This window comes from Artemia sp. Qi Xiang Cuo, chromosome 8 (assembly GCF_049724085.1).
Source record: "Artemia sp. Qi Xiang Cuo chromosome 8, ASM4972408v1, whole genome shotgun sequence".
Classification (NCBI taxonomy): Eukaryota; Metazoa; Arthropoda; class Branchiopoda; order Anostraca; family Artemiidae; genus Artemia; species Artemia sp. Qi Xiang Cuo.
Window position 1 is genome coordinate 33,681,421 of NC_142801.1, and position 21,698 is coordinate 33,703,118.

At 38.6% G+C, this 21,698-nt stretch overlaps 1 protein-coding gene across 1 annotated transcript in view; it reads right to left on the reverse strand.

The window, feature by feature from the left end:
- Positions 1–21,698, reverse strand: part of RyR (Ryanodine receptor) — a 602,377-nt gene that overhangs the window by 500,434 nt on the left and 80,245 nt on the right. Inside the window, 1 exon segment of the mRNA XM_089093383.1 lies at positions 6,751–6,856. Coding sequence (XP_088949509.1) covers positions 6,751–6,856 — 106 coding nt within the window.

Genomic DNA, 21,698 nt, shown 5'->3' on the forward strand with positions numbered 1-21,698 from the left:
AGTATATAACCAACGATCATATCAATCACTGTCCAATGTTAGCCCTCAGGAAGTTCATTGCAGTGAAAATACATTTGACACTTTCCTTAAACAATATTCCAGTGAAAAAACAACACAAAAAAATGTGAAGAAAAAATTCAATGTTGGTATAAGTGTTCGAACTAATAGAACCACCAATATTTTTGTAAGGGAATTGTTTATGACCTTTTTGTGTAAACTGACCTTTTTAAACTGTCAAAAATCCTAGATACTGAACCCACGACATATCGGCTGCGAGAACACAAAAGATGATGAGATCCTCGGTGGTTTTTATGAATGTGAACTACAACAAGTTAGAAACAGTAGTTAAATTTATAAAATTGAAAAGATATTAAAGAGCCATATTCACAGGGGCAAGAGACAGATGCTTGTTCGTTGGCTAGGATACAACTCTTATTTTGATTTTTGGATTGCAGTTGAAGACATTTACAATGTCCAATGATTTCTATGTGACATTCATATCCAATGTCTCTGATCCTCCCTACAATGATTTGAATAAAACGAGTGATTTTTGGACGAAACTCTCTTCCACTCTCAAATTGATGGTGCATATGAAGTGGCTCTTGTCGACTATATTCTCAAAAACACCTATGATATCCTGAGAAAAGATCGCAAATATGATATAAAAATTAGACCCTATGATTGGCCGCCGCAGCCCGATAGCGAACAGCATAAAATTCAAATGATCAATTGGATGGAGTATCCATATGTTTAATTACCATACGAGGAACTCACTTGTATGAATGATTTATGTCGTTATATCAATAAACCTACTACCAATGAAAAGGTTATTCTCAATGATAATCTAAAGGATGTTCTTGGCTTTAAACTTAATATAATCAATGATAAAAGCGCTGGAAACAGTAATTTTACTTTTGCTGACTACCCGCCAGCCTTCTCCACCGACACTTGTATATTTTTCTATGATTCATTTGTTGACACATCCAGAGTTGGCAATAACAATGCCCCCCTCCTACGAGTTCTTGAACGAAAAACCAATCAAGATCATATTTATCATTTCAATATAAAGCCAGTATATTCCCGTAAACACTTCCTATTTGGAACTCTGCCAGTTAACACTAAGAACTGACTTAGGTGATCCCCTTGCAATACCAAAAGATTTGGCTGTGATTACATGCCATTTTCAACCCATCGTTGTCAGTGTTCAAAAAAACAACAAGATGTCTAATAGAAAAGTGGTATTCATTTGTCCTGGTATTCACTGCTATGTTAATATACTTGGCCCAAGACAACTGGGCAATGGAATGGACTGTTACAAAGGTCTTTCATCAATATCCGGCTATGGTCTTGGCAGTTGGTTTGCTAAGCTGTTTCCACTTTGCACTACCTCTGGCTAGAAAATATATTTTACCGGCTGTGACAGATCTTGCATCCTCTACACTATACGATTGGAGCTCTGGCAAGGATTTAAAAAAAACTACTTCGGACCCTTTTAGGTCCAGTGCGCGAACCATTCGCGAGCAAGTGAAATCTGAACAAAATAGAAAAGGTTTAAAAAGGTTAAGAAACAGTGCACCACTCGTCAGTCTCTACTCAGGTCAGAAACGAAAGACATCACCCCTGTCAAGAAGGAAAAAGACGACATGTACAATAAACAGTAGAAGAAGAAGCCCCGGGAATAGATCGAAACTGGATTTCTTTTCATAGACTGAATAATGGCATATCTACCGCATAAGGATTCCCAACCTTCAATAACTTCATCTTTAAATCTATTCAACGCAGAAAGTGTTGATGTGAGTGTAAAACATGGATACTATGAACAATTTTATCCACAGCCACATTTCACCCCTCTCCGATAATATCTGCTTTCAAATTTATTCCAATGAAGACTAATTTATGGACATGCTTTCGACATTTATAGATTTGCATATGATAGACAAGAAATCCGGCAATGGAATGCTAGTTCGTGCTGATGATAATATCCTATGAAAATTGTAGATTACATAATTTATTTCGTCAAATCAGTGTCTACATAAATAGCACTTTGGTGAGCACAAGCAACAATCTTTCAAATTATACAAGCTATATGCTGTTCATGTTGATGACACCCAAGTTCATACATGGAATTGAGAGGCACCTCCAATGGATATGAATATATCACAGATACTCATAGTACAGATGCACTTAAAAATGCTACAAATAGTGAATTACATCTAGTTGGAAAAATATATCATGATATATTTAATATAACCCAATGGCTACCACCAAATATTAAAGTGGATATAAAATTGACGCTTGTTCCATCCAATTTCATTTTACGAAAGGAACCTCCTGCCAATCCAGATGTAACTCTCTTGCTCACCTTGGCAATACTACATGTACGAAAGCAGCAGGTTATTAGTTCTGTTGCTTTGGCAGTGGAGAAACTGAGAGCGAGTGGAAACAATATTGAACTACTTGTTCCTCATACAATCACCAATCAACATCATATTGCCTCAGGCTTGCGCACCTTCACCGACTCATCATTTATCAATGGCGAAATTTCGTCAAAATAAGCATTGGCACATGTAAAAAGCGCTAGTGCAATAGGATCGTGGACTGGCTGCTCTCGTAAAGTCGAGATGTTTGTGCTTTCATCTCTTGTATGCAAATTAAATGGAATCCAGCTCTACAATCTATCTTTTGATAAATCCTGTAGGACATTGTATGAGTTGACAATGCAAACCCTAGATCATGATTCACAACTATTTGAAAATGGTATAGCCGATGAAATATTCGCTAAAACACATGGTATCATTGTACTAGACCTGCCTGGCACTCAAGATATGAGTATAGTACGAACGCGGTGTGTGTGTTTAGAGTGTACATTTGCCGAGCCATTACCTGAGAGTATTGCACTAATCTCGTTAAATCAATTTGAAACCTAATGGGAAATCACTCCCGAAGGCAGTGTTCTACTAGACCTTGTACCATGAACACCAGTCAACTAATCAATGTATTTAATATTGACCCCTACATGTCCAAATACAGATCCTATTGTCTACCCTCGGACTTCCTTTGAAAAATTCAAAGTGGAAGCAATACCCTAATCATTGTTAATAGCAGTCCGTCGTCTGTGAATACTGGCTATTGATTGTGCATTTTTCAAACAATGAAGACGATTGAATTTTCTGATCCTCTCGGCCTACCCTATACATTCTACACTCCTCACATCAAAAACTATATTGAAAGCAGGGGGAAAACGATTATTCAAAATCGGAAGAGAGTGCAGGATCTGACGACTAAGAGTTGTGATCTCCATGCGCTACTATAATTCGTGTTCAGATGTCGCGGCTATACTTACAAGCAGTTTGTCAACATTTACGTAGACAATCCACGTCTGAACGACTTTATGGTTGAAAATATCCATTCGGACTGTATAATATTGATGTTAGGGGCCTACGAGTAAAGTGCATAAAAATGTATGTGAATTTCTTTATTAATAAAAAAATGTATACAACAACAATGTCTTTATTCTACACTTTAGATTTCTTATTCTTCGGTGTATAGGCAACTGTCGAGAACCACTAATGCTGGTAGATCATTTTAATTGACTGTATATTGATCTTGATTCGTTGCAAAGTCAGGGTCACATTTTCTACAGTACAATGTAACTTCACTCTTTTCATATCTCTTTGTATAGTCAATGATACTATTTGCATTCATATTATGAAATTCACGTGTTACAAATTGTCTATTTGAAGCAATATCGCATACAGTGTTTTCAAGTGGTTAATCAAATTCGGTAACTGCCAAATTAAAATCACTAGGTTTATAGTCATAATAGCCAGTGTCGTCACAACGATGACGTAGAAACCAAATTGTCTTGTTACCCCAACAGTTGAATCGTAGGCCTGATTCTTCCTCGCAAAATAATTTAAAGCCACGTGGATACCAATCTCGTATAAACAAACTAAAATCACGTTTAGGGTTCTTTCCAATCATACCAGTATAAGTATTTTCCCACTGATCACTTTTGTCATAATGACAACTGGAGCAGAGTTGCCTTCTAGGGTGAGAGTCACAAATCTCTTCAAGATATGAATTACAGCCTTTAATTTGTACTGCATATCCTCTGTGTAATTTACATGGATTGCGTAATTTGCACTTTTCATTATATTCATCAATAATGGTACAATTCTCACATGATGACCAACTGCCAAGAGTGTACATACATAGTGGACATGTATAGAACATTATTTTTTGGTTTCCGATGTCAACTCTCTCACAGCTAAAAAGAAACTGATCCATGTTCGATAAATTCAGAGGGGGATGGGAGAGGAGTAACTTTGTGACGTTAAATAACCTCTTTCGAAGGGGGAGCCATCTACATAGAATCTATGGGAATGTTTTCAAAAGTATATCCACGATATTAATTCTGCTTTGTTTCAATTAATATATCAATAAATTGAGTAAAAGCATTTGAGTCACGTCGTAAAAGCTTCATACAATTGTCTCATGGAGGAGAATTAGTTTTCATTATATTGTCAAGTGTTCCCTGAGAAAATAACTTCCGTTGAAGAGATAACTCTAGAAAATCGTCATTTAGGATCAAATATTTTTCCATAATCACAAGATTCGACCTAATTCTCTCTTTCTCAAATTTATTCACTTTTCAGTCCTAACACTCTCACTGCTAACTCTAGACTAACCATGATTCGTTCTACTTCAAGAATATTCGGTAACCTAAAAAATCTAACCAAAAAGAAAGGGAACATTTACGATTTCGAAACAATTTTATTGTGCGTGATCATAATTACAACAATAATATATTTTTATAAAATTACCGATCTAACTTATTGTCCTCTATATACTTCACTATTGTATTTAAAGCACTTTGAAGTCTATTCACATGTACTATATCAACTTTTGCAGCGAAGCATAATTGATCCTCCAATTTAAATTTGCTCAAAGATAACACGTATCTTGCATATGCTTCATCCCATTCAAGACGAAGCCGTGATCCTCTCGTGATTTTTACCGTAGTGTTTGGTGCTCTTGTATCATTGCTGTTGCTACCAACTGCACTATCAGCTTCTAATAGTAAATATTCCTCTCATTATTGCAAATATATCTCAATGAATAAATATAGGAGTAAAGTCAAACTGTTCTCACTCCTTGAATTCTATTCTCACACTAATATCAACTCTACTGAAAATCCTTCCTTATATCAGTTGCGCTTGCTAAGACCTCTTGGAGCTATTGTGCGAATCCAATGTTGAAATTCTCAGAAAGCTGGTGATGTCACCATGTTAGCCCAGTATTTCTAACCGGTGATTGCCCAAGACAGAGGCAAGTGATCTTTTCCTGGTTATATTCACTGAGCATGTTGCGTCACTCCCATTAGTAGGTCAATGATCATGTTTATAATGTGCTGGTACTTCGCTCTCTACTGATTTTCCGCTTAATTTAATTTGACCAAGTGATTTACCTGCATATTTACAAATAAATTGTCCTCGTCTCTTGATGAAGTGTATTAAGACAATGCGGTTCCTTAAAGAATTGCCCTATCTCCGACATTTTAGGTTTTTTTCAGTTTGTGTGACCAAACTATTTAGAATTAATTGAGCGGTGGTGCCATAGCTTGTAGGGCTTGATTAAGAGCTTGGAATAAACAACAAAAATCTAAAAACCCAACACCTACTTTCCCAGAAATCTAAGAAAAAAACATTTAACTTCTCCTGTTTTGTGCCAAAGAGAGAGATTTTCAGATTCAGTGAGAATTTCATCATTAGAAGGTGCAATTTTGCTTTTTCGATGAAACAAAGCAGAATTTTTCCTTTTAAAGTTGAGGAAAGTGCAGTCCCAAAAAATATCAAGATATATATATATATATATATATATATATATATATATATATATATATATATATATATATATATATATATATATATATATATATATATTATTTTAGACTAGCCTCTCGTTACCTTTTCGAATTGTTAACACATACGAGATCTCCTGTCAATTTTTAATAAAGTTGCTTCGGGTGCGTTCTGGAAAAATTTGCTAATGGGTCCTTTGTCTTTGAGACTGTCAGCCAACGCTTAGATTCCCAAAATGATTTTTAATGTACTGAATGGCCTTAAGGATATACTCATCAGTAAAGTATTCGTATTACTCCTTTGTTGTAATATTATCATGCTTTGACAAAATTAGGTTATTTCTTTATATGTTTTGTTTGCTAGTTTACTATAAATACTTTCAAAACAAAAATGGGGATTGTCTGCCAACCATCTTCCAGAACAATTGCTTAAGAATAACTTAAGGGAAAAGCTTATTGACGAGATGACCACACTTTCTTGGAATTCCTCGGAGACGGTCGAAGCAGAAGGTTTAAACAGAATTGGAATGAGCAGGATTGTTTGCCAACGTGTTAGCTTGGAGGGTCTTAACGCAGACGTGTTTCAGCAGTTTGATCACATCCTTAAATCTTTAAAGAGTAATTTGGGAAGGGGCAAAAACATAACAAAAAGGAGAGAGATAAGTGCAATACTCTAAATTTGTCATACGATTCAACAAATTGCAGCAAAACATGTTTTAATAAATAAACAGTACTTGCTGTTATTAATTTGTCGATACGAATCTGGCTCTTAGGCTTCCAAGGTCAAGAATCAAACAGTTTAGAAGTGCCTAAACATTTCAACCACAAGATGCATAAATAATTGCTGTTTTCGAAAAACTAATGAAGTTGAGAAAAAAAAAACTCACCAACGTATTTCATTGTGCTCAGTCCTGTTCCAAAAGGCATTACTGACCAGTGAGTTACATGGAAAGAAGCATTTACGATTGAATGGTCATTCTCTTTTGTTGTGTGCTGAAAATGCAGTAATAATTACAAAAGTTGTTTTACAAGCTAGAAAACATGAATAAAATATTTTAAAACAACAACTCTGTAAACTTGAGCATATTTTACTGTAAATAGAACGACGATTTATATATGGTAAAATGCTCTATATACGTATTAGCATATCTCAGATTTTTCGCTATGACTCCTAAACTGAAAGGGAAAATAAAGCTATCTTTTTAAACAACTTGATCATCGTGCCTCAGTAAATTTAACAAAAATGAGATATTGCTAAGAAAAAGGACTTCGCTAAACGCTTTAGTATGTCGATTTAAAGACAATATGATCGACTCTTAATAGCATTACCGTGAAACAATTTTGGCCTCAGGCGGCCTGGTGCTGATGTGAGTTGTTAAAAGGAGTAGTAGTAGAGAACCCTACTGTAGAAGTTTCAAGCTCTTATATACAAAATGTGGAATTTTGCTGTTTCTGCCAGAAAAAAGATCACGGATGCATGTTTATTTTTCTTTTTTTTTGTATGTCTTTTTTCCCTAGGGGTGATCGTATCGAAATAATGGTCGTAGAAGATCAGGAGAGGATGTATTAGAACGTAAATTAAAAGTTCTAGTGTCCTTTTAAGTGACAAAAATTTATTAAAGGTCTACTGCCCCCCTCCCATGCCCCTTTTTTCCAAAGTTATCTGATCAAAATTTTGATATACCCATTTTCTTCAGTATAGTTGAAAGATCAAGAAAGATCCATGATTTTTTTTTCGGGGGGTGTTTTACACAAGAATTTTTTTCAGGGTGGAGGGGGGGGGGGTACACAAAAAACTCAAAACCGCATAAGAAATTAGTTTATATCCATTTTTGTTACGTTTTTACGAGTCAGACAAACATTTCATTGGGGGGGGGGGGTGATTCGAACCCCCTAACCCTCTGGATACGGCCTTGCTTTAGGGATAAAATAACCCCCACAGTTTGTGGGGAGAGCATGTAAGGTATAAAATTTGTCCGTTGTTTGCGTGTAGTATTTGTTATTGGGAAGTATACAGACCTTTTTCAGGGGGGTTGTGCTTGGGGTGGAGAATCTTCTGCGTAGGAAAATTTTCGGGGGTAAATTTTCCAGGGAAATTTTACACTGAGAGGATTTGACGGAGTTCCTATACGAAATTCTTTTTAATTGTATTACATTTTCTTTACCAATTTAATTTTGCATGTGGAGATGTTCCGGGGGCTATTTTCCGCGTATTTCGACTTCCGAGGAAAAATTTTCACGGAAGGGGGCATTTTGGAGTAATCGAAAAATTGATTAGAAATTAAAGTCTTTTTCAAATGAAAGTATTCTAAGGAGAATTTTTGCAGGCTGAATTGTTCGCAAAAAATTTAATGGGGGGATTTTTCAGCGAGGATGGAACTATTTAGAGGGAATTTGACGAGGAGGGGGATATTGCGTTGAATGAAATTTCCACGGAGGAGTTTCCCATGAGGGGGAGGGGTTAAATTTCATGGGGAGAGCCAGATTTACCGGTATTATCTGAAAAACGATCAGAAATTAAATAAAAAACAAGCTTTCGTAATTGGAAGTAAGGAGCAGCACTAAAACTCAAAATGAACAGAAATTATTTTGTATATAAAGGGTTGCCCCCTCCTCAATATTTTGCTCTTTACGCTAAGGTTTTTTTTTTAAACGGCTACTAAAACACACTTACCGACTTAAGTCCCATACATACTCATGGGACGTCTTGGGGCTACTCCTTCCTGAATCTGATGAACTAGGGCTCGATATGCTGTTCTGTCAAGTGCAGTTCGGGATAGTTGGGCAATGCGTTGTCAGTCAGAGTTTTCGATGCATCTTTTGCACGGTCTTCCCCGTGGTCGAAGTCCTTCAGTTGCCCCTTCAAGCGTGATCTTGGGCAGGCGTTCGGGGTTCATTCGCTTTACATGGCCGAACCAGTGCAGCTGCTGTTTTCGGATTTTGTTCAGGATAGTGTTATGTGACTTCAGCCTTCTTCGGACTTCTTTGCTTGTGATATGGTCAGTATATCTGATCTTGGCTGTCCGGCGCAGACATCTCATTTCGAAAGCAAGGAGGTTGCACTCGTTTTCAGCTTTTGATGTTCAGGTTTCACACCCATACAGAGCAATGAGTATGATCAGACTGTAGAATAAATGCACTTTCAGATGGTTCGAAAAGTGGCTAGATTTCCAGATCTTTGATAGTCTTTTTAAGCTAGAGCTGGCAAGACCAAGGCGGCGTTTAATGTCGACAGTGTGGCAGTTTTCAGCCGTCAAAAGACTGCCGAGGTAAAGGAATTTATCGACTGTTTCCACTTGTTCACCGTCTATTACTATCGAAGGGCGGTTTATTATCTCCTGTCGTGATGTGACCATGATTTTGGTCTTGTTTGCGTTAATCTGCATACCAAACGGCTCCGTTGCTTGGGAGATGTAGTCAGCCTGACTCTGGAGTTCTTGGGCGGTAGTGGACATCAGGTCAATATCATCCGCATATGCTAGTTTGTCAATTAGGACTACTCCTATTCTGGCTCCATATTCGACGGGTATCAGGGAGAGGATGGCATGCAGAAACAAGCTAAACAAGTGCGGCGAGAGGATGCATCCTTGCAGGACTCCCGAAGTTGTTGGGAGTTCACCAGAGAGCCCACCAGTGGTCAGTATTTTATTTTTGAATTGGTTGTATGTGTCCTCAGTGATTATGACTATTTCATCTGGGACTCCGTAGTGTCTTAGAATATGCCACAAGCCTTTATTCCAAATTAGGTCAAAGGCCTATCGGAAGTCAATAAAGAGCTGATAGAGGTCTCTGTTAAACTCGATGAACCGTTCCATCAGCTGCCGAACAGTAAAGATTTGGTCAATAGTTGATCGTCCCGATCTAAAGCCAGTTTTATACTCGCCAAGAACAGAGGCGGTGATTGCTTGAATTCTGCGGAGCAGGATCTTGGTCAAGATACTGGTTTGGTGGCTTGTGAGGCTGATGGGCCGGTAGTTGTCATATTCTTTCTTCGAGCCTTTTTTTGTGTATTGGGACTATTGCTGCGTTGCACCACTGCTGCGGGACGTGTCCAGTATAGCAGGTGGCCGATACAAGACTGTGGTATAGGTTGACAACATATTCTGGACCAACAATTATCAGTTCAGCAGTGACACCATCTGGCCCCGGAGATTTGCCTCGCTTTAGGGCTTCTATGGCCACTTTGGTCTCGCTTCTAAGTGGGGGTGGAGGGGGGTCTCTATCTATGATTGGGAAGGAGTTTAAAACACTTGGGTCGGTCATTACTTCAGGGTTCAGTTTCTCCTCAAAGCATTCCTTCCATCGTTCGAGCTTCATCTTGGCATCATTGATGTCGTTCCCCTGCTTGTCTAGGATTACGGGTGTTGAGGGATCTTTTTGGAGGATAGCTCGCTGACTGTTTTGAAGAGCTTGTGGCTGTTGCCTTTCATGAGCTGGGTTTCACAGTCCTTGCACTTTTCGGCGATATGGTTGCGGAATGCATTCCTGATTTCACGCTCAACTTTCCGTTTGAGATGTTTGTAGGTATCTCTGCTTTTTCGGTCGGATTTGTTGTTATGTAGGCGTTTCTGGTCACATAATCGAATTATCTCATCAATGATCCAAAGCTTTTCGTCTTTGACTTTTCTATCAAGGATGTCGCTTGCAGTCTCGAGGATTGCAGAGGTAGCATGTCAGAGAGAGCATGTTCAGCCAAGCGACCGATCTCTTCGGGAGTTGCGAGTGGAGTGGATGTACTCAGGGTGTCACGAAATTTTTTAGACAGGCTAGAGTTGTATGTGGCTTTTTTGGTGGGGTCTTGGAGGAGCTCATCGGAATCTTGGGATTTTTGTGGTTTTTGGGAGACATTTTAACCTCAGCTTGAGTTTCGACATCAGGATTGTGTGGTCCGAGTCAAAATCTCCACCGGGGTGTCTGACAGTGTCCATTACAGATGAATTCCAACGTTTGGATATCAGGACGTAGTCAATCATATCTTTGGTGACTTCATCAGGGGATCTCCATGTTACCTTTCGGCGGTGTCTGTGCTTAAAGGCAGTATTGGTGATATAGAGTTCATTCTCCCTGCAGAAGTCAATAAGCCGTTCTTCCCTTGAATTAAGACGGCCATGTCCGTGTGGGCCCATGACATCCTCTCGACCAGCATGGCAATTGCCAACTATCGCATTAAAGTCTCCCAACAGGATAAGTATATCATTTTTGGGGATCTGGTCAGTGAAGCTTTGTAGCTGGAAGTAGAATTGGTCGCACTCCTCTTCACTTCGGGCTGAATCCGAGGCATATATCTGGACGACAGAGAGATTTTTGATGAGCCCTTTTAGGTGGATGGTCACTATTCTTTCCGCTAAAGGAGTGAAGGTCATTAATGACCTTTTGGCGGCCGGAGAGAGGATGAAGCCGACACCCTGCCGATGAACACCATCAGTACGTCCCGACAGTAGGAAAGTGATTCCAAGGATGTTTTCATCTCCGATTCGAGGAAGGTGCGTTTCAGACATACCGACTATATCCCACTTGTGTCTATCAATCTCTTTCAACACCAGATCAATTTTGCCATGTTTAGCTGAAGTCCGGGTATTTAGTGTACTAACATTGAGAGTGTTTTTTGCCGATATTAAACTCTCATCCCGTCTGGGAGTCGTCCTAGGCCTAATGGTCGTCGGCTTCCCCGTGCGCGGTAGCAAAATCATTATCATTATTGACGTTAATCAAATCGCAAAGGTCGTCGGCTTCCCCGGGTGCGGTAGCACTTAGGGGGCCGTTTAATTAGAATAGGAATCTTTTTTAAAAGTACTAACAGCTTTAGCTTAAAGAGAAAGGTATTGAGTAAAGAGAAAGGGGAGGATTGGGGAGGGGGTAAACGTTATATACAGAATAATTTCTGTTAGTTTTGTGTTTTAATATTGCTCCTTACTTTCAGTTAAAAAAAAATTTATTTAATCCCAATAAGGCTCTACTTTTAATTACCTTAAAATATTTTTTTTTCATTTCCCAATGCCTCAAATACATTGTATTTGTATTAAACGCTGAAAATGTCTGTCAGGCTAATGTTTCTGTTCTGTTTCTTTTTGCTTGAAAATTAATTAAAAAAAAGTAAAGAACTCTATTAAACCAAAAATGAGCAAAAATAAAATCAAATAATCTACCAAGCATGAAACTACCACAAATCAGCCATTTCTACCCAAGGCTAGAGCATAATTTGCACTTTATTGAAAAAAAAAATGTTTTTACTTTTATAACTTTAATACATCAAATAAAGTTAACAATTTGATTACTAAATATCAGTGTATGTATATTAAACTGACAATGCACATTCATTTGTATTTTTTCAGTAAAGTGCAAATTATGTTCTGGCCTTGGGAAGGCATAGTGGTTTTGAGCTCTAATCATGATAATTTCTGCTCGATTTGAGTTTGACTCGGTTATTTATTATAATTTCTGTTCGTTTTGGGTTTCATTTATTTATCGATGCTGATTTGAGGTAGTTTCACGCTTGGTAGATTAGTTGATTTTATTGTTGCTCATTTTTGGCTTAATGAAGTTCTTTACTTTTCAATTGAAAAACTTATTTTGTGGAAAAGTTTTTCTAATTAATTTCTGTTCGTTTTAAATCAACAGAGTCTTTTCAGGGAAAAAGAAAATAATACTTTAAATCTTTTAGTTTTTTTTAAAACTTTATAGTTTGGCCTGTTATTTGTATGCTGGAGAAAAATCTTCAGCAATTTTTAACAACATACACCCTTTTAAAAATCTGGACACAAATAGTAGTGTTTAATTCAGTTTCATATCTCCTCTAGTTTACCTGAAATAGAAAACTTGATACCACTCGCAAAAAAAATCTGTTTACTTTCTTTGATAGCTTGGATACACTTACGCTATTTTGATTCGGTTAAATTTTAAGAGCAAAAGTAGCCCCGAATGTATGAACATAATACCCTGAGTTGTTGCGCGCATGGGAGGGTGGGCTTGGGATGGGGATTAGTTGCCCTCCAATCACCTTCGAATATTGTGAAGAAAGTAGAGATGACCCTAAAGGTCCGAACGGGAGTCCATATATGGGCATAGAGTCATTAGGGAGAACACGTGGTTAATGGGGTCAATGACCTAAATTGTCAAGGTCAATGTTGTTGTTGTTGTTGTAAGTGCACGCTCTCAGCGAATGTTATGATCCAGAAATAGTATTTGTTGTTGTTTTGGACATGTACATGCTCTCAGCGAATGTTATGATCCAGAAATAGTATTTGTTGTTGTTGTTGTTTTGGGCAAGTGCAAGCTCTCAGCGAATGTCATGGTGTCCAGAAATAGGAAACAGTATTTGTTGTTGTTGTTGTTGTTGTAAGTGCACGCTCTCAGCGAATGTCAAACACCTGTGCTGTCGACCTCAATTCACCTATCGTGAATCAATAATTCCCCTTAAAAACAACAAATTAATTCCCCTTTCTTGACAGATCAATCAACCAATGACATCATCTGTCAGACTTTAAAAATTTTCGCCTAGAAACGATTCTCCAGGAATAGATCCAAGTCATTAATGTCTTTGCCTCGGAAACAACTCTTTTGGTCGAACTCCAAAGGATATTAATAGCCAAAGGCCATGGAAACAATTCTCCAAGAAACATCTTAGCGATGAATTGTTTTAGCGCGGGAATCAGGTTTCTTATTAATTTGAAATGCATTAGCGCAGAGATGCCAAAAACAAAAGGAACACGCTGAATTACGTTTAGGGATTATTTGGGCGAAACTGTTTTAGACAGGTTATGGAACTATTTCGGCGAAAGAGTTAGAGACATTTTAAAAGATGATTTTGAAGAGATTTTAGAAGAGAATTTAATGGTGAAACTCTGTGGTCGTTATAATACACAAGTTTCATTTGAACAGTGTTGTGAGGTCCTCTAACCCAACCCCAAAGGGTTCCAATCCTCCTACCCCAACCCCGAAGGAAGCCCCCGGTCCTCAAAGGCCCCCTAGGCTCCCAAAGGGCCACCGGCGCCCCCAAAGGCCCACCCAGACCCCCAAAGGCCATCCCCGGGCCCCCCAAAGGCCCATCGAGCTCCCAAAGGACCAACGGGGTCCCAAAGGCCCTCCACCGGTCCCCAAATGTCCCCCAGGCCCCCAACTGCCCCCCGGACCCCCAAAGGCCCTCCCTGTGCCCCAAAGGCCCTCCCTGTGCCCCAAAGGCCCTCCCCGGCCCCCAAAGGTCCCCGGACCAGAGAAGCGCCGCCGGGATGCGCCGTGGGCCAGGGAAAGCGCCGCAGGATGCGTCGCAGAGATGCGCCGCGGGCCTGGAAAGCGCCGCAGGGGATGCGACACAGGGAGTCACCGCAGGAAAATGCCGCAGGATGTACCGCAGGGATGTGCCGCAAAAAAAAAAGTAAACTCAAAAGTAAAAATTTCGATCTATTATCCCCCCAACTCCCGCCTCAGACCCCCAACGGCCCTCCCCTGGTCCTCAAAGGTCCCCCGGGCTCCCACAGGGCCAACCGGCCCCCAAGGGTCTCCCGGACCCCCAAAGGTCCACCCCCGGTCCCCATAGGTCCACAGGGCTCCCACAGGCCCACCCCCGGTCCCCAAAGGTCCCCTGGGCTCCCAAAAGACCCCGCAATCCTCAAGGGCCCCCCGATCCCCAAACGCCCTCCCTGGGCCCCAAACGTCCTCCCCCGGTCCCCAAACATGCACACAAATATTACACACACACAAAATCTTACACACACACACAAAAACTTACACACACACACGAAAACTTACACACACACACGAAAACTTACACACACACGCCAAAACTTACACACACACAAAAAATTACACACACACACACACAAAAAGTTACAAATGCACACTAAAACTTACATGCAGACAAAAACTTACATGCACACAAAAACTTACACACACACACACAAAAAACTTACACACACACACAAAAACTTACACACACACACCAAAAATTACACACACACAAAAAATAACACACACACACACACACACAAAAACTAACAAAAGAAAACAAAAAAAATTCACACACACACACACACAAAAACACAAAGACACACACACACACACAAAACTTACACACACACACAAGAAAAATTACACAAACACTCCAAATATTACAAACAAATAAAATTACACACACACACACACACACACAAAATCACAAACACACAAAAACACAAACTTACACACACAAAAACTTACACACACACAAAAACACACAAACTTACACAAACACAAACAAAACTTACAACCACACAAAAAAGATAAGACACACAAAAACATACACACACACACACAAAAAAAAAGAAACACACCCACACAAAAAAAAGAACAAAAAACCAAAAATCCGAAAACAAACAAAAACACACACACAAACTTACACACACGCACAAAAACTTAAACACACACACAAAAACTAAAACACACACACACTCATGAAAACTTACACACACACGCAAAAACTTACAAACACACGCAAAAACTTACACACACACACACACAAAAACTTACACACACACACACACAAAAAAACTTACACATGCACACGAAAACTTACATGCAGACAAAATCTTATATAAACACAAAAAATTACACACACACACACACACAAAACTTACACACACACACACACGAAAAATTACACACACACGCAAAAACATACACACACACAAAAAATTACACAAACACGCATACATACAAAAAAACATACACATGAACACAAAAAAAACTCACACACACACGCAAAAATACTTGCACATAAAAACACACACAAAACTTACACACACACAAACGAAAACTTACAAACACAAGCCAAAACATACACAAACAAAAACTTACACACACACACACACACACAAAAAATTACACATGCACGCGAAAACTAACATACACACAAAAACTTACAAGCACACAAACACTTATACACACACACACACACAAAAACTTACACAAACAAACACACTAAACCTCACACACACACGCCAAAACTCACACTCTCACAAAAAATTACACACACATACACAAACACAAAAAATTAAAAATGAAAACAAAAAGAAATAACACAAAAACGCAAAAAAAATAACACACACACACACTCACAAAACTTACACACACACACGCGAAAGCTTACACACACACACGCCAAAACTTACATACACAAAAACATACACAAGCACACTAAAACAAACACACACACACACTATAACTTACACACACACTCAAAAACAGACACACACACACACACACACAAACTTACACATACACACACACACACAAAAACTTACACATGCACACGAAAAATTACATTCACACAAAAACTTACATGAAAAAAAAAAATTACACACACACACACACACAAAAATTACACACACACACACACACACACGAAAACTCACACACACACGCCAAAACTAACACATACCCAAAAACATACACACACACACACACATACACAAAAACTAACACATGAACACAAAAAAAACTCACACACACACGCACAAAAACTTACACACACACACCCACACACACAACTTACACACACACACACGAAAAATTACAAACACACGCAAAAAAAAACACACACAGACACTAAGACACACACACACACAAACATACAAAAAAACATACACACACACACACACACAAAAACTTAAAACCAAACAAAATAAAACACAAACAAACACACACACAACCACACACACACACAAAAAAAACTTATATCAACACGCAATAGCTTAGACACACAAAAACTTATACACACACACAAAAACTAACACCAACAATCAAAAACTAACATTCACACAAAAACATAAATTCACACAAAAACTAACACACACACACAAACTTACACACACACACACAATCTTACACACACACACACAAACAATAACAAACACACAAACACTAAAAATAATACTCACACTCCAAAAATTACACACACACAAACAAACTCACATACACACACACACACAATCAAACTAACACAAGCACACGAAAACATACAAGAACTCAAAAAATAATAAACACATACACGACAAATTACACACACAGTACACAACTAACACACACAAAACCTGAGACACACAAAAACTTACACACTCACACACACAAAAACTTACACACACACTCAAAAACTTACACACACACACACAATATCTTACACACACAAAAACTTACACACACACACACACACAAAAACTTACACACACATGCAAAAACTTACACACACACACACACAAAACTGAAACACACAAACAAAAACATACGCAGACACACACACAGACACACACTCACAATAAATTAAACAAACACAAAAAAACTTACACACACACACACACACGAAAACTTACTCACACACACGAAAACTTACACACACACACTCAAAAACTTACACACACACAAAAACTTACACACACACACACACACACAAAAACTTACACAGTCACACGAAAACTGACATTCACATAAAAACTTAAATGCACACAAAAACTTACACACACTCTCGAAAACTGACACTCACAAACAAAAACTTACACACACACACGAAAACTTACACACACACACTAAAACTTACACACACACGCCCAAACTTACACACACACAAAAACTTACACATACATATACATACACATACATATATATATACACATATACACACACACACACAAACACACACATACACACACACACACACACACACACAAATAAAAACACAAAAACAAACAAAAAAACACCCAAACCAAACCAACCACACAAACAAAACCAAACACACAAAAAAACACAAAAAATGACACACACACACACACACATGCACACAAAAACTTACACACACACACACACACAAGCTTACACACACACAAAAACTTACACACACACACACAAAACTTACACACACACACAAACACACACACACACACACAAAAACTTACACACACACAAAAACTTACACACACACACAACACACACACACACACACACACACAAAACTTACACACACGCACAAAAACTTACACACACACACAAAAACTTACACACACACACAAAAACATACACACACACACACACACTAAAACTTACACAGACACACGACAAAACTTACACACACAAAATCTTAGACACACAAAAACTTACACACACACACACACAAAACTTACACCCGCACACAAAAACTTACACCCACACGCAAAAACTTACATGCACACAAAAACTTACATGTACACAAAAACTTACACACACACTAAAACTTACACACACGCACAAAAACTTACACACACACGCCAAAACTTACACACACACAAAAACTTACACACACACATACACACACACACACACACAAAAACTTACACATTCACACGAAAACTTACATGCACACAAAAACTTACATGCACACAAAAACTTACACACACACACACAAATCACACACACACACAAACTTACACACACACACAAAAACTTACACACACACACACAAAACTTACACACACACACACACAAAAACTTACACACACACACACAAAACTTACACACACACACGAAAACTTACACACACACACACAAACACTTACACACACACAAAAACTTACACACACACACACACACACACACACACACACACACACAAAACTTACACACACACAAAAACTTACACACACACACACACACACACACACACACACACACACACACACACACACACACACACACACACAAAAACTTACACACACACGACACACACACACACACAAAAACTTACACACACACACACACACACACACACACACACAAACTTACACATGCACACGAAAACTTACACACACACACACAAAACTACACACACACACACACACACACACACACACACACACACACACACACACACACACACACACACACAAAACTTACACACACACACACACACACACACACACACACACACACACAAAAACTTACACACACACACAAAACTTACACACACACACACACACACACACACACACACACAAAACTTACACACACAAACACAAAAACTAACACACACACGCAAAAATTACACACACAAAAACTTACACACACACACACACACACACACACACACACACAAACTTACACACACACACACACAAAAAACTTACACACACACAAAAACATACACACACACACACACACACACACACACACACACACAAACTTACACACACACACAAAAACTTACACACACACAAACATAAACACACACACACACACACACACACACATACACATGCACACGAAAACTTACATGCACACAAAAACTTACACACACACACACACACACATACACACACACACACGTCAAAACTTACACACACAAAAGCTTAGACACACAAAAACTTACACACACACACACAAAACTTACACACCACACGCAAAAACTTACATGCACACAAAAACTTACATGCACACAAAAACTTACACACACAAAAACTTACACACACGCACACAAAACTTACACACACACACACAAAAACTAACACACACACACACTAAAACTCACGCACAAATACGAAAACTTACACACACACAAACGCCAAAACTTACACACGCACAAATACTTACACACTTACCATATCACAGTGTCATTATCTTAATTTTTCAAATTTCATTTTGAATTTCTCTCGTGAAATGCAAGAGTTGGAATATTTCAGTAGTGACTTGTTGTCAGCTTTACCTGTCACTAGCTCAAATCGAGGTCTATCCATCTCTGCTGGTGGATATCCTTAGCTCGATATTGAAGTCTCAGTCTACCAGTCTGTCTGTTGGAAATTCACTGTTTAAGTTAGGTTAGGTTAATTTATCATGAGCGCTCATGATAAGTTAACCTAACATTTTCCGGCAAGTATGGTTAGGCTAGACTAGATTAAGTTAGGCTAGGTTAAGTTAGGTTAGGTTATCCCATGTACGCATCACTTAGGGTAGCTTAGGTTAGGTGAGAGACAGGCAAAAAGTTAGGTGTATGATTAGGTTAGGTTAGATTAAGTTAGGTTAGGTTAAGTTAGGTTAGGCTTGGGTAGGCGTAGGTCCCGGGCGGACGGACGGGATCCGTGGCGAACCTAACGGAACCTAACCTAATTTAATCTAACCTAACCGAACCTAATCATAGAACTAACTTTTTGCCTGTCTCTCACCTAACCTAAGCTAACCTAAGTGAAGCGTACATGGGCTAACCTAACCTAACTTAACCTAACCTAACTTAATCTAGCCTAACCTAACCATACGCACCGGAAAAGTTTAGGTTAAATTATCATGAGAGCTCATGATAAGTTAACCTAACCTAACTTAAACAGTGGATTTCCATCCTTCAGACTGGTAGACTCAGACCCCAATATTGAGCCAGTGGATTTCCACCATTCAGGTAGGTGGACTAGGACCCCAATTCTGAGCTAGTGAATTTCCACAATTCAGGCTGGTGGAGTGGGACTCCAATATTGAGCTAGTGGATTTCCACCATTCGGGCTGGTGGACTAAGACCCCAATTTTCCAACTCTTGCATTTCATGACAGAAATTCAAAATGAACTTCGAAAAATCAAGAGAATGTAACTGTGAGAAGGTAAAGCACCACATGTCACTACTGAAATATTCCAACTCTTGCAATTCACGACAGAAATTCAAAATGAAATTTGAAAATATAAGACAATGTAACTGTGATATGGTAAGTGTGTAAGTTTTTGAGTGTGTGTAAGTTTTGACGTGTGTGTGTGTAAGTTTTCGTGTGTGTGAGTAAGTTTTCGTGTGTGTGTGTGTATGTTTTTGTGTGTGTGTGTGTAAGTTTTTGTGAGTGTTTGTTATTGTTTGTGTGTGTAAGTTTTTGTGTGCATGTAAGTTTTTGTGTGCTTTTTTTTTTGTTCGCGTGGGTGTTTTTTTGTTTGTGCTTTCTTTTTTGTTTGTTTTTGTCTATTATTTTGTGCGTTTATTTTTTGAAGTTTATTATTGCATGTGTGCGTGTGTGTGTGTGTGTGTGTATTAGTGTTATTTAAGTCAATGGTTCGGGAGCTGGTTTATGTTTTTGTGTGTGTGTGGGTTGTGATTCTAGTGCGTTTTCTTAAGTTTTTGTGTGTGTGTGTAATTGTGTTAGCGTTTTGTGAAGTTTTTGTGTGTGTGTAAGTTTGCGTTGGCTGGTATGTTCTAGTGTTCATGTAAGTTTTTGCATGTGTGGTTCAGTTTTTGTGTGTGTGTGTAAGTTTTTGTGTTTCTTAGCTTTTGTGTGTGGGTGGATGTTTTTTTGTGTGTTTGTATGTTTTTGTTTGTGTGGGTGTGTGTGTTTGTTTTTTTTGTGTGTGTGTGTTTTTGTTTGTGTGTGTGTGTGTGTGTGTAAGTTTTTGTGTGTTTAAGTTTTGAAGTGTGTGTGTAAGTTTTCGTGTGTGTGTGTGTAAGTTTTGTGTGTGTGGGTGTGTGTGTTAGTTTTTGTGCATGTGTGTGTTAGTTTTTGTTGTTTTCTTGTGCTAGTTTTTGTGTGTGTGTGTGTGTGTGTGTGTGTAAGTTTTTGTGTGTGTAAGTTTTATTGTGATTGTGTAAGTTTTTGTATGTGTTTGTGTGTGTTTTGTGTGGTTTTGTGTGTGTGTGTAAGTTTTTGTGTGCATGTAAGTTTTCGTGTGCATGTGTAAGTTTTGTGTGTGTGTGTGTGTGTGTGTGTGTGTGTGTGTGTTAGTTTTTGTGTGTGTGTAAGTTTTGGCGTGTGTGTGTGAGTTTGTGTGTGTGTGTGTTTATATTTTGTGTGTGTGTGTGTGTGTGTGTGTAAGTTTTTGTGTGCATGTAAGTTTTTGTGTGCATGTAAGTTTTCGTGTGCGTGTGTTAGTTTGTGTGTGTGTG